We start from the raw sequence: 16017 nt of genomic DNA on the forward strand, positions 1-16017 counted from the left end.
GAATGTGCAGGAAAATGACATGAAGTTTCATAGAATTTGATAGAAATATTGTACTTTTTTTTATTTAATACGACACAAATTTGATACCTTCCTCTTTTTAAATGAGGGCCTCTTTGCCACCTAATTATGGCTGTTTAGTAATGAGCTTAACAGCGGGAGAAGTGGCCTATATGGGGGTGGCGGCAAAAATTAATATAAAGATTTTACCCGCCCTGGGCCGACCTGACCAGAAGTGTGGACATGTTGCGTGATCAATTTGAAAAAAAAAGATATACTTCGGCCTAACTTTACTCTAATTCAATGCCCTAATGTATACATTTGAACTTTAACTGGCAAGAAACACAGTAGTCCTGTAGCCGAGGTGGAAAAACAGGGTTAGAGAAAGGGTGTGGGAGACAAATGAGAACTAAAATATTGTCATTTAACCACGCAAAGCGCGGAAGCAAAATTTATAAATTTAGAACAAGAGTGAAGTAGTTTTGTTAATTTTTAAGGTAGATCTACTAATTCTTTTGAGAAAAAATACATAAGAATAAAAAGAAAAACCCTGAGGATTCGAACAACGACATTGAGATCAAGGCTGAAATACAGCCGTTTCCACTCGCGATATTTGAAAGAGGTGGGTATATTGACCTCGAAATGTGACTGAGTCTGAGAGACTTGTCATGACATTTGGGAACAAGTATTGGTGATGAGGTATGCTGGTAATCGGCCGGTGCGAAACTGCAGTAGCACCGACGAGTGGATACCATGCGCGACCATGGGGTCTCGAAAAGCACCCTAAACATGTATTTTCCATATTCTGAAAATGCACCCCTAAACAATTATTGGCGTGTGAAACCCTACCCTTAACAGTATTGGAAGCAATACGATACCCTTGACAAAGTATTTGAACCCCTAAACAAGTAGTTCAACTTCAAGTACAGCTATGTTTTAATTGTTATATGTCACAGACTTCGGTCGTCGGTTTTACCTACGTCATTTGGTTTAGTACGGCCCCACCTCCCACACCTCGCGCTATCGGACTCTAAACACGTAGTGTTGACTGTTGGGGCAAAATTCTACATCCTTTGTAAAACATTTTTGTCTTGACTCTACCCTCGCATATTTGACCCTTAACACGTGCACGTAGCTTTCCGAGCGAAATAGATACCCTTTTTTCATTAATTTAGTGTTTTTGACACCCTTATTACGTTACGTACGTAACGTGCCCTTTCTTGAAAAAGACATCCTTTTTACGTGTTTTTTGGGTCGCGCATGGTATCCACTCGTCAATGCAAGTGGCCCCCTGGCCCGGGCATTCTAGTCTTGAGGACGCAATGATGATGATTTTTTAAATAATGAAATATACTTCTTCATCATTGACGTCTTGACACTCTTCCCCCAGTCGCATAAGAGAAGGACCATAATAAAGATTGATTTCCCTCGGAAATCCATCTTTAGAAACAAAAATCACTTTAATTGTATTGATTTCATTAATTTTCACACCTTCCTACGCCTAATGCGTAGGAAGGTTTTAAAAATTATAACATGAAAATGTGAAAAATTTAAGGTTTCTTACCTAACTGATGCTGAGTAAACCCCTCGATCCACATGTAAACAATGTAAGTACAATAGCGTCGACCCTTGAACCGCTTATGTATGACGTACTTCTGGCTAGCGATGCCGTTCTGATGAATAATTTATAGAAAAAAAAATTATTTCGCAAATGTTAAAATTTATCACGTAATTAAAAATAATTGGTATGAAACTGACAATTATTTTTAATTTACGTGATACATTTTAACATTTGCAAAATAATATTTTTTTTCTATAAATTATTCATCAGAACGGCATCGCTAGCCGGAAGTACGTCATACATAAGCGGTTCAAGGGTCGACGCTATTGTACTTACGTTGTTTACATGTGGATCGAGGTGTTTATCCGGCATCAGTTAGGTAAGAAACCTTAAATTTTTCACATTTTCATGTTATAATTTTTAAAACCTTCCTACGCATTAGGCGTAGGAAGGTGTGAAAATTAATGAAATCAATACAATTAAAGTGATTTTTGTTTCTAAAGATGGATTTCCGAGGGAAATCCATCTTTATTATGGTCCTTCTCTTATGCGACTGGGGGAAGAGTGTCAAGACGTCAATGATGAAGAAGTATATTTCATTATTTAAAAAAATCATCATCATTGCGTCCTCAAGACTACGGGCATTCATGATTCAATGAATAAATAAAACTAGTACAGTAGTACAAAACTACAATAAAGACATGCAAGAAGAAGGCCAAATATAAAATCTGATCATTAATTTAATTACTAGTCATGCTAGTTACAAAACAGCCCTAATTACTCTTCATATTTTTTACCTTTACTATGTCCACAAGATGGGGTTATGACAACGGATGGCGAACATGTAGAGTACGCCCCCGTATCAGGGGAATCTGCCTCCAAAACAAGCCGCTCCTGCCGGCGCAGAGAACGACCAAGATCCGGAGATTTCTCGGCCTGGCTGTTTTCGAAATGTGTAACAGGTTTCCTTCGTCTTTCTGCAGCTGCCTCCCTCACCGAACTCGCACGGGACGCCCTCATTTACCATGGATTTCCACAAATAAACGATTTTAGGAAATTAAATGAAAAAGAAACTGAAGCTTCTTGCACTCGCTTGCATTTGAAATCCAAGACTGAACTCTGAAGTCAGCTCTCCGACTCGACTTCGCATCATATCATCAGTTGTGTTGACTTTTTTATCATGTGATTTCTGCTAATTCATTGTCGTCTTACATTCAATAGAGGGCAGTATATAACTTGCGGCACTTGCGGTTTCGTGCAGTTGGGATTGTTCCGAACCTCCACTGTATGGAATATCACCGGGGAATATCATAAAAAATTATTTATTTTATACCCCGTTAATTCAATTATCTTCACAATTAGTTTGGTTAATGTTTAAAGTAGGCCTACTTCACCATAATTTATCAGTTCATGTGATTCTATCATGTTTATGGCTACTGAGTAGACGATTTAAGATGGCAACAAAAAGGTGAATTGAATAAAATATAAAAATGAAATAAAATTACAAAAGAAAAATGAAACAGACATGATGCTGAAAATTTCAGCGAAATCAGATTAAGGAAAGAAAGTTTAAGAAATTTCGGAATTTTGATTATCTATTTCTTTTTACAAAACATTTTTATTTACAAGACCACGTTATGCAAATGATGAGAGAGTATTTTACTGGGCAAAATACAATATTTCATTCTATGCAGATTCAAAATTAAGGAGAATTGTAATATATCACAATAGGTTACGTCAGATAAAAATAAAACATATTCATGTATATAGAATACAAAATGAATATTATGAGTGATGATTTTGGTTCCCTCATCTCTATACCATCAAGGATGTGCGTAAAAACTGTTTTGTGAAATTCAGCGAAATTTTATGACTCTTTAATTTATTACATTTTGATACTTGTTTCTCTTTTTTTCTAGATCTCTCGTTATATATTCAAATTAACTTTTAGTTGTGGTGGATTTCAGTCTGAAATCCTATTAGATCTCTCCTTTTATTGCCGTCTATAGAATATCAACGATTAACATGTTCAAAATGTGGGTTCTGTTTCAGAATGTAGAATACAGAAATAACGGCAGTAATTTTTTTTTTATGTACACAAAAAGTAATGTGAATTCTCTTTATCTCCTCCCTCCCCTCCTTTCCCTTTGTCTGTTGATTACGGAGGTTTTGAAATAATAAATTTCATGAAGCAAGGCCTATCATTTCTTCTTGTCTACAGGAGCAACTCGCACACATAACATCCTCATATTTTGATTAGTTATGATAAAACATAAATTCTTAATTTCGTGTTTTTTCTGGGATTTACTGTATGCACATTTTCATAAATGGGCATTGTTGATATTTCATCACAATTCAAAATTTCAAAGGCCTAGAATTACCATAAATATGAGTATTCTCAGAGTTGTTTCATACATCAAATAATTGAATTAAATCAATTTTGTTTATATTTTAGGGAAATATGCAAAATGGGATTTGTTCCTAATAGAGCAGTAGCTCAGTTGTATAGTGTTCGTGATTACCTTATATGTATTATGAAGATAGAAGGAAAAATTATGTAGTCTAATATTTGCCTAAACTAAACCATAATTTTTTATGACTTTGCCTAATGGGCACAGGTGACCCAAAACTACTGCTACTATTACTACTACTACTACCACCACCACCACTACCACTACTACTACTACTACTACTACTACTACTACTTCTACTACTACTACTACTATACTACTACTACTACTACTACTATTACTACTACCACTACCACTACCATTAATACTATTACTACTACTACTACTACTACCACTACCACTAATACTAATACTATTACTACTACTTTTACTTCTACTAATACTATTCTACCATATTCTACTACTACTACTACTACTACCATGACTACTACTACTACTACTAATAGTAATAATAATAATAATAATGACTACTTCTTGTCTCCAGCTCCACCAAGAAGTATGTTTGATTTCTTTACAAAAAAAAAGCAATCTTCAAAACATTTAATATGAATGAAACTCATGCACAGAGATCTGACAATGACACAGAACAGGACAATTGACACATATAATTTTGTTCAATTTTTTAGAGTTAGATACTATTTATTGGAATAAGGAAACAACATGTCAAGAAAAAATATTGTTACTTATAGAAATATATCTATATATCCCTGCATTTGACATACATATATATTTAAATTTCTATATAATTTGAGACCTCATTATAGCAGGGCCCGCTGGGAGAACAGTTTTCGGAACTGAAGCGGCTACCCTGGGTAAATATACCGCTATTATTATTATTATTATGAAATTATGAATCTGAGTGAAATATTGAATTAATTGAATTTTCTTGATTTTGAAGAAGAAATTCGGGGAAAGTTGAAAGCATGATAAGACAATAAAAAGCTGACCAAACTATAATATGTGAAACATTTTAATCTAAAGACTGCAGAGATGTGTAAATTAATACATTTCATTAACATAGAAGATTAAAAAAAATCAATTACAAATAATGTAATAATAAAGTAAAATGATTGCACATTGTACCACAATACAAAGAGCATAATTTCTTAGACATTAATAGTGTCATATACTTGTAATGCATTTTGGTAGCTTTCGCTGTATAACATGATCCATCTAGTCTAATAACAGGCACAGACCCTGATTGAAACTTTGAACAAGTGGGTCTTCACACAAGACTAGCATATATAAAACTTGTGGAGAGAGCCTTTTGAACTGTATAGCTCCGCTGATTTCAATTTCCCTGTAAGTGTCAACAAATGTGAATTAAACTTCAATTTCATCGTCTCAACTACATGTATATGTATATCTTTTCTTATAACGAAAGTGGGTAGACAATAATTCTCAGCCCTGGCAGGAGGGGGGGGGGGGGTTTCATAAAGCTGTTCATAAGTTAAGAATGACTTTAGATACGACAGGCGAACCCTTCTTACATGCTAAACCATCGCCAATTCAATATACCATTTACCACAAGAAAGGATCACAAGTTGCTCTTAAACTAGGAACAGCTTTATGAAACACCCACCAGGCACGTACATCTGATCGTGTAAAAACCACACACTGATGAAATAATACTGAGATAAAGCACCAAGAGTACAGTTTGGCACAAACAATTTATAGGCCTATATTGTGTTCTATTTTTATTTTTTCATTCTCAATTGTAATTTGCTTTACTTTGTTATACTTAAAGGGGAATTATAATGAAAAGATATACACATTTTTATTTTAAGGGGGTGTTTTTGACAAGCAATATCTGGAGTTGAAATGTGTAAATTTGCCAAACAAATTGTTATGGAAAAGAAACTGTTGCTAACTTGCATGGCAAAATGCAATTGAGCATGTATGTAAATTGTAATATCTGTTTACACTGTGAAAGTGATTGGTACTACGGTATTTTATGATGTCACCATTCTCATTCAGGTATACACAATGTATACCATAAAATATATACCTTCTGCATATTTGTAAAATAAATATATCAAACATGTACATTTATATAATATTACACCCATGAAATCAAACAAAGGAATTTACTATCTGGTTAGATGTTACTTGGGATAATTCAATACTAAATTGGAAATACTGTATAAAACAAATATCACCTTTTTTGGTTGGAAAAGTACTGCATAAACCAAGAATAAAATGTTTTTGAAAACAGGATTCAATACCACAATAAATCGAGCTAAACATGAATGAGTAAATGCATGCAAATGAAATACTGGGTAATAAATTAAGCATGAAATCATCAATTGTCTATTGGATCAATGATAATACAATTGTAAAACAAATTAAAAAAATCATAAATAGTATATATGATTGTGCATTTCTGTGAATTACTTTGTACTGCCTAGGGAAGTAAATTTATCAAACAACATTCTCTGTCTCCAAACAATTCATTGGGAAAGCTGAAACACTTCTGGTACCTGTTACATATACATGAAGAAATACAATCAATACATACATTTAAATTTCATTGCAACTCTTTGTCCATAGACTTTATTACTGATACAATTAATTTCACAAATGATATTTTATGTAATAGTCTGCAGGCACAGACCTTTGGTTTTCATAATTCGCATAGTGCGTATTGCAGAGTCTGGAGTTGTGAGACTAGATTCACTATACAGAGTTTGGAGTCTACTCTTCACTTAATAAAGAGACATAGTATAACTGGTTAAAATGTCAAAATTGAGTCTGTGCTTGCAGACTTATTTCATGTTACAAGGAATGCCATTTGATAAAATCGTGGAAGGTGGATAAAAAGAAAAAGTTATACTACGCTACCTATTGATATAATACTAGATAAATACCACATAATATCACACACCAGTAGAGAGAGGTTGAAAAATGCCGAACTGGGGAGCTTTTCATGTAGCAATCTGTCAGTGAATCTCATTGACAACAGTTATAAGCTACTCAAATCCTTGGATCTCATTGGTTGAGAGCTGAGAGCATGTGAACATTACTGACAAGAGGCTTCAGGAAACAGTGCTCTAAGGCACCTTACATTGCACCAGTGTCTTTGAGCATCTCGGTCAGTTTCCCTTGGTCCTGCAGAGCCTTGGTTTCAGAGCCTCCACCAATGCACTTCCCGCCAATGAACACACGGGGTACCTAGTAAAATGGCACAAAAATAGAAATTTTGATTTAATGCAAATAATAAGAGTATAATAGAAGATAGTAATATGAAGGTTCTTGTATTTGGATATCAATTCAATCCCCAACTGTAGAAAGTACTGAGGATATCAAGATATTTATTTGCCTTTTTACTCCGGGCAGCCTGTTCAGTGATTAAAACACTGTTTTCAACCAGGGAGCTGCACATACATGTATACATAGGACGATCATAAGAACATATAATATACAAAACATGTGAAATAAACATTATAAGTTTATAACATTACAATTAAAATAGAGTGAATATTGCAGATTATCATCTCAAACTTCAAAGAGCCTTCAGCTGATGCGCCCACCAATGAAGTCTATGTGGGACTCACGAGGCTGCAAGGAATATGAAAGCTTTCAGGAAGACTGGTGTTAATGGATCCATCTTTAATATTTCCAAAAGAATTAACATGTTCATTCGAAGAAAAAAAGTTATGAAGATCTATCCCGTTAGTACAGTCTACCTCTTGCATGACTATTTTTTAAAGTGAGATGCTTACCGATCGAGCTTTTGTCAATTTCAGCAAGTAATCCTGAATTTGATCACACATGGAATGGTTTTCCAACTCAATCACTTTGTAATTCTTCAGGCCAGCACTATTCAGGGCAGACTTTGCCATCTTGCAGTAGGGACAATATGTCTTGGAAAACATGACAACCTACAAGACAAAAAATAAAATAAGGAACATGGTAATTTGGTCCATGTATAACAATAAAAGTTATGTTTCTAATTCTAAAAGTTTTTACCTTATTGAATAAGAGATGCTCCTGCAGCCACATTAGCTGTGTAAAGTAAATTCAATCTTATGAATTACACTCTTAAAGGTTCACTGTTTATTTGAACATACTACATGTATATCTGGAAATAGCTGAAATATTTAACATCACAATTATGGTGTTGTCTATTATTTGAGTTGAAGTAACTCACAATAGAAATTCAATTTGCCTGCGTAAATTAAAAAAAAAGCCGTTATTTATAAGCCAAGCCTATAGGTGTACAGTAAAGAGGTATCTGAGCTTATTTCTAATCTTGACTGTTATTCTACCTCTTGAACAAAAATGTTTAATTCACCACAATTTATGGAAGGAATTTCACACAATTTCACACACATATCTTTTAATGCACGCAGAGTAATACTTTCAGCAAGATTTTTTTTTCACTATTGTCAATTTTATTCTATGATTTCTATCCCATCAATGAAACATTCAGCTATTTTAAAAATGGAGACCACAATTTTCACTAAATGTCAATGGATTGAGTAGAAGAAATAACCAGTTTTCTCACAATGTATCAAATGTAGTTTACTTCTCTCAATTAGAAGCAACATGATATTTTCATGAAGGGTAAAATTAGAGTTTACAAGGCCAAAATTTCTCATGTTAACCGTATTTACTACTCTTCCCCCTGGCCTTTCTTCTACTTTTCCCTTTTCTCATCTTTCCCCCTTTTTCAAAACAATGAATTAACCATGATAAAAAATCTTTTAATTTTGTCCTAGACCCAGTTTATTATTCGCAGTGGATGTCATCATCTGTGACTCAGAAACACGATTGCACACTGCCTGGTGGCGAGTAAACTTTGATTTTTAAAAGTTACTAGTTCTAGATGGTTTTTTTTAATGAGTCGTCATATACAATCAGCTTCCCATGTATCACAAATTTAAAGGACAAGTCCACCCGAACAAAAAATTGATTTGAATAAAAAGAGAAAAATCCAACAAGCATAACACTGAAAATTTCATCAATATCGGATGTAAAATAAGGAAGTTATGACATTTTAAAGTTTCGCTTAATTTCACAAAACAGTTATATGCACATCCTGGTCTGTATACAAATGAGACTGATGACGTCATCTACTCACTATTTCTTTTGTATTTTATTATATGAAATATGAATATTTTCTCCTCATTGTCAAGTGAAACAGTGATTAATTCCTCCCTGAACATGTAGAATTAGCATTGTTTAATACTATATGGTTCAGTCAAATCGGTATACCTATGGTCATATCTGTAAAAATGAAATATTGTATAATTCAAGCAATAAAAACAAAAGAAATAGTGAGTGATGGACATCATCAACTGACTCATTTGTATGTCACTGATTTGTGCATATCATTGTTTTGTGAAAAATAAGCGAAACTTTAAATTGCCATAACTTTCTTATTTTACATCCGATTTTGATGAAATTTTCAGTGTTATGCTAGTTTGATTTTTCTCTGCTTATTCAAATCAACATTTTGCTAGGGTGGACTTGACCTTTAAAAAAAAATAATGAAATATCGTTTCCTCAAAAACTTTCAAATTATTTTTAATGTTCCCTCAGTCTGACACTAATTAATGTTATAATAAAATAGTGCACAAATCCGCTCCTGAAATTTTTTTTTAGTCATTATAAACTATTACAAAAATTCAATTGTGGGCTATATGACGTCAAAAATAAATAAAATCGAATTCTAACCCTAACTTTTTGATGGTTTTCCCAAGGGCCAAGGCCAAACCTTCAATTTTCATCATTATTCATTTCTTTCTGTTATTTTTACAACAATTTTTTCCTTGGGAGTCAGGGTGAGCTTCCCCTTTATATTTAAGTAAACTAAAGTTATGGAATTTTATCGCAGTCTTTGTTTGAGACAACAGAGATGACTATACAATTAATGACTATAAAAAATGATACAATTCATAAGCACTTCACTCGCCAGGCGAATTCCTTTCATTACAAACAGCAAATGCTCATCCATATCTCCGTTTCTCCTCCTGCCGCCCAGGGCCAGGCCAGCACAGCCGCCCCGTTTGGTTAAGGTTGCCAATGACAATAGTGCATCACCGGTACGCCGGCGAAGCCAATTGGCTCTGGCGCTGGCCTCTGCTGTGGCTGTGAAGCCAGAGCTATTAAATAACTTATTAAAATGTGGAAATTAAACTAAATTAATATAGAAATGCGAGATTATAACTCACCTTGTTGTCACGAATCGCAGCATCTACAAAAGCTTGTGCCATGTTTATGATAGATGAATAACTGTTCCAGCTCTCGGGCCTAAATTCTGCTGATCTGAAAATCTCTGCTCATGTATTTATGTATGGAATGCCAAAAAGTATGGAACTTGATTCCAGCAGGGGCGCAAATCCAGGGGCAGTATTCTGAAAAAAAATATCACCAGCAGAGCTACAAGCATTGAACTGCAGTCCTTTCATTGGTGGCGGAAGCCAAAAATTTTAGGGGAGACGCCGGGAAAAAAATTGACAAGCAAAAAAAAAAAAAAAAAAAAAAAAAGGTTATCAAAAACAAATTTTAGGGGGGACGCCGGCAAAAAAAATTGACAAGCCAAAAAAAAAAAAAAAAAAAAAAAAAAAAAAAGGTTATCAACAAAAAATTTAGGGGTTCCGCCGCCTATGAGTCCTTTCCATTTTTAAGGCAATTTCTTTGTTATTATTTTATTGTATATTTTGTCTTCTTCTTTTTTTCTTCTCCTCTCTAAATGGGCATCCACCCATGCGAACAAAATTTGATTTGAACAAAAGGATAAAAATCAAACAAGCTTGATGCTAAAAATTTCATCACAATCGAGTGTGAATTACAGAAGCAAGGACATTTTATTTTGACAAAACATTTGCACATCATGGTGGGTATGCAAATGAGAGCACATACACTACACGGTCACTTTTTTTTATTATTTTTCACGAACTATGAGATATTTTGATTTTCTCCTCTTTGATTTAAAAGTCGCGCGATCGTCATATGTACAAAATTTTCGATCGTTAAGTGTCACAATTCTTATCACAATATTTTCGTCAACCAAGTCCAGACATAATCAACATCATCATATTCACTACCACAATATAGCAACATTACAATCACCAACACAAACTGCCTTCATCACCGATTGCCACCACCATTAAGTGGAATGCCTCTGGCTGTCTCACCTGCATCACGCGATTCAATATAGAGCAGTGCTGACTTTGAAAAGTACTATAAAATAATTATTCACAAAAAACACCATTCATATAATGATACAATACTACATTCATTGACATGTTACCTTGATCATGTGACCTAAAGCTTGTCAGTGATACGATTACCCCTATATCCACATTTTATACACTATATCTATAAACTTTGAAAGTTATGACAGCAATCTAATAATTACCTCTAAAATGGCCAAAGTTCATTGACCTTACATGACCTTTGACCTTGATCATGTGACCTGCAACTTGCACAGGATGTTCAGTGATACTTGATACTCTTATGTCTAAGTTTCATGAATCAGATCCATAAACTTTCGAAGTTATGATGGTAATTCAACAGATACCCCATTATGGCCAAAGTTCATTGACCTTTGACCTTGGTCATGTGACCTGAAATGTGCACAGGACGTTCAGTGATACTTGATTACTCTTATGTCCAATTTTTATGAATTAGATGATAAGATCAATAAACTTTCAAAGTTATGATGGTAATTCAACAAATACCCCCAATGTTAAGACTTTGATGTTGAATCCCCCAACATGGTCTAAGATCATTGACCCTAAATGACCTTTGACCTTGGTCATATGACCTGAAACTCAGGCAGAATGTTTAGTAATACTTAATTAACCTTATGGCCAAGTTTCATGAACTAGGTCTATATACTTTTTAAGTTATGCTGTCATTTCAAAAACTTAACCTTCGGTTAAGATTTGGTGTTGACGCCGCCGCCGTCGGAAAAGCTATGCAGGTGAGACAAAAAACACATAACCACTACCACAATTACTGTTTACAGCAGCAGCATTGCATCATCCCATCATCATTATCAATATCTAAATATTGTTATCATCCTTACCATTGTACTTAAACATTTTTGTCATTCTCATATCCTCTATAAACATTATTTATTATACTAATATAATCATCACCAATAACAACCACCATCATCACCATCATCATAATCAACGATGATCATCACCAACATCATCAGTATCATCATCACCTTCATCACCATCATCATCACCATCATTTTCATCACCATCATTATCACAATCGTCACCATCATCACCACCACCACCACCACCACCATCAGTATCATCATCATCATCACCATCTTCACCACCATCATGATCACCATCATCACTATCATCATCATCATCACCATCTTCACCACCATCATGATCACCATCATCGTCACTATCATCACCTCACCATCATCATCATCACCATCTTCACCCCCATCATGATCACCATCATCATCATTACCATCTTCACCACCATCATGATCACCATCATCATCATTACCATCATTACCACCATCATGATCACCACCATCATGATCACCATCATCATCATCACCATCTTCACCACCATCATGATCACCATCATGATCACCATCATGATCATCTTCACCACCATCATGATCACCATCATCATCATCTTCACCACCATCATGATCACCATCATCATCACCCTCTTCACCATCATCATCATCTTCACCACCATCATGATCACCATCATCATCATCACCCTCTTCACCACCATCATGATCACCATCATCATCATCACCATCTTCACCACCATCATGATCACCATCATCATCATCACCATCTTCACCACCATCATGATCATCATCATCACCATCTTCACCACCATCATTATTACCATTATTACCACCATCACCAGCATCTCCATCATCAACATCAAGTCATCACCATCATCACCGCCACCATCAATCTCATAATTGTTTGCATCATCATAACCACTACCACAATCACTCCACATCACCTTCATCATAGTTATGACTACCATCATCAACAAGTTCAGCACCTTAGTATCACCCCCACCATTATCATTCTCACTGGCATGATCATATATAGTATTCATTATCCTCATCATCATCAATATTCATCTTTGTCAAGCTCATTTCCTCATTATCACTACCGGTATACTTCTAAAAGCTTGAAATGTGTGAATACTATTTTAAAGCCTATCTTTAGTTTTGGTGAAGCCCCAAAAGATTGTCACTGTTCCATTTCACTACTAGATTATATTATCACCCTGAAGACAAGTTTGTTGTAAGAATAGCAGAAAAAGTAGTTACATAAATTGGTGAAGGTTTGAGGAAAATCCATAAAGTTTAAGTTATGAGAAATTTATGTTTTGGATTTGTGACATCATAAACAAGCAGCTGTCCCATGTGTTGTGTAGTATAAAATGCATGCCATAAATTGAATGTTTTTAATGGCAAGTGATAACTTCTTTGTTTTCTTTTTAGGTACGGGTGTGAAATGATTTGTCTATTAGTAAAAACCACTTTCAATTTTCTGAGAAAATTACATTTCACTGATTTCTTACCATTTGCTCTGTAGGGAAGTTGCTCGTATATGACATCACAAATCAAATAATTGAAATTCTAATAACTTTCTTATTCTTTGATGAATTTTGCTCAAACCTTCAGCAATATTTTAAAATTATTTTCCTCCTATTTTTACAGTAAAGTTTTTGTCAGGCTGAACTTCCCCTTTAAACTGATGTGGTGTGAAAAATGTAAACCAAAAATGTCTTATATTAGATTATTTAATCAATTTTACATCAAAAATAAATTCCATCGGGTGCCCAATCAAAAAAGATATCCGAGTATTTTTGTCTTGTTTATAAAACACCTTCTCTAGGATGGAAATGGCTGAAAACTTCCGGATATAATCTGTCAGTAGCTTTCTAATATCCAATTAATAAATATGTCAAGTAGGTCCTCAAATTGCTATTTCAAATAAAAATTCAAATAATTACTGAGAAAGGGCACTACATTAAATTTTAATCCTAACGGCCAGATAAAATACAATATTCTAAGTCTAATGTTTAAATGTATTCAAGGACTACTACGCTTTTTGGAATATCGTAATGTTTGATGATACTCAAATATAGTTCATATTACTGACTCTTTAACAAAGCTGAAGACATGCTTTAAAACGATTCACATTATTGAGCCTACACCATTAATTTAAACAGAATGAAGACTGTGTGAGTAGATTCATTTCACTGTTGTACAAATATCAGAATCAATTTACTTTGTCAGATTCATCAGAAATAAGTGGCAGTCAGTTCAAACGTTCACTCAGTGAATTCATTAGAGTTCAAATATCCATTTACAATCTAATGTTCTAACATTATGCATCATATCAGTTTAAGTGTTAATCTTAAGCCAATTTTGAAAACATTTATCCTTCAAATGAAAATGGTAACCCTCTTTAAGTAATAAACTAGCATTAAGTACACAATGTAAATAAAACAGAAACAAATGACTGAAACAAACAAATACAATACACATAAATATTTTTCTTTCATTGTTCCACAAGTAAGGTGATAATAACAAATTAATGGTAAAAAGATACAATAAACTGCAAATACCACATTATGGATATGACTCTATGGTTTTCTTGCATCAACGTTTCTAAGTATATTCATAAAAGAGATACATTCCCATCAAGTGTTGATCATTTTCAAGTTAAGCCTGCTTTATCAATTCTAGTTATATACAAGATATGAATAACTGAATGAATCATCATAATCAAGGCATAGAATTATAATTACATCAAGGTTTTAACACAAGTTGGCTAATTAAAGATGGTGCAGTGGAATGATTGTTATTCAAGGTGCAGATATAATGTTCATACATTCTAATACATTTGATAATAAATTAACTTGCTGTGTACACACAAATAGTTCATGTGCAGAGCAAAATTTACTGTTCAGTATACTTAAAATGATATCACTAACTTGAATAAAAAGACAAGTAGATTATTGTAAAATACTGGTAAAAATGTTCACAATTTCTTTAAAGGATATTCAAACATTCTAACATTTTGCTGTAAATAACATTTTCTGGAATACTAACACTTTAAATGATAAATAAGCTCATCAACAGCATAATTATCTATAAAGCTCTAAATTGTTTAACATAATCAGCCCTAGGACATATTCTGAAGTTATCAAAATGCAGTTGATGAGGCTGCTTTAAACAGTAATTTAAACCTACTCAAGAAAAGGCACATTAGTCTGGGTCTGTTTTATCGAACTTTGCTAGAAATGCTAGAAATCGATGACAAGTTTGCTATTGACCAATCAAAGTGCAGGATTTCCAGCTTTCAATGGTAGCATGGAACTTGTAATTGATAAGCTCTCTTGAAAAAGGCCCCTGGTATTAAAAAAGGAAAGACTGAAAAATGGCACTATGTGATGATCTTCATAAAAAAAATGAAATACCCTAAAACAAAATTTGATTCTGATTACAGCATAACAAGTATGAAAATACATGTAAAATCCTACATTCTGAATTTCAAGGATTTGAAATTAATCCAGATCTTCCAGTGAATAGAGACCAGTTGAATATTGGATTTATTTTCAATCTTAAGGATTAACTTTTAAATCTGAAAAGATATCACTTCAAATCTTTTAGCTCTATGTCAAAATCCACAAGGTTTTAATTTTAAATCCAATATTCGGCTGGTCACTATTCACAGGAATCACACCCGATCACGATTTATTCATTAAAAAAACCTTGGTAATTAGAGTGTATGAGGTCTTTCTAAAAAAAAAAAATACAAGGAAATATGAGTAGGGAGAGCATCGAAGATACATACTGGTAACTAGATATCACAGACATTAAGATCCACATGCTTGCATACTCAACTCCTAAATAACAATACCCGATGCATTATATCACAAAGCATGTCTATCTCTTGAAGAAAAAGTGTCAAACTCCATAATGAAGATCAACATCATATAGACACATACATTTCTTCT

At 33.9% G+C, this 16017-nt stretch overlaps 2 protein-coding genes across 2 annotated transcripts in view; both read right to left on the bottom strand.

The window, feature by feature from the left end:
• LOC129270984 (mucolipin-3-like) overlaps positions 1–2777 on the bottom strand; it is a 32645-nt gene extending 29868 nt beyond the window's left edge. The window contains exon 1 of the mRNA XM_064107001.1: positions 2356–2777. Coding sequence (XP_063963071.1) covers positions 2356–2578 — 223 coding nt within the window. The 5' untranslated portion in view covers positions 2579–2777. The remainder of the gene's footprint in view (positions 1–2355) is intronic.
• Positions 2778–6308: 3531 nt separating this feature from the next.
• LOC129271560 (glutaredoxin-1-like) lies at positions 6309–10346 on the bottom strand. Its single transcript, XM_054908885.2, has 3 exons — positions 10206–10346; positions 7752–7910; positions 6309–7200 (listed from the first exon to the last, which is right to left on the bottom strand). The coding sequence occupies exons 1-3, from the start codon at positions 10245–10247 to the stop codon at positions 7090–7092; spliced, it is 312 nt and encodes a 103-aa protein (XP_054764860.2). The 5' UTR covers positions 10248–10346; the 3' UTR covers positions 6309–7089.
• Between the last annotated feature and the right edge of the window lie 5671 nt (positions 10347–16017).

The sequence above is a fragment of the Lytechinus pictus genome, chromosome 11 (assembly GCF_037042905.1).
Source record: "Lytechinus pictus isolate F3 Inbred chromosome 11, Lp3.0, whole genome shotgun sequence".
Classification (NCBI taxonomy): domain Eukaryota; kingdom Metazoa; phylum Echinodermata; class Echinoidea; order Temnopleuroida; family Toxopneustidae; genus Lytechinus; species Lytechinus pictus.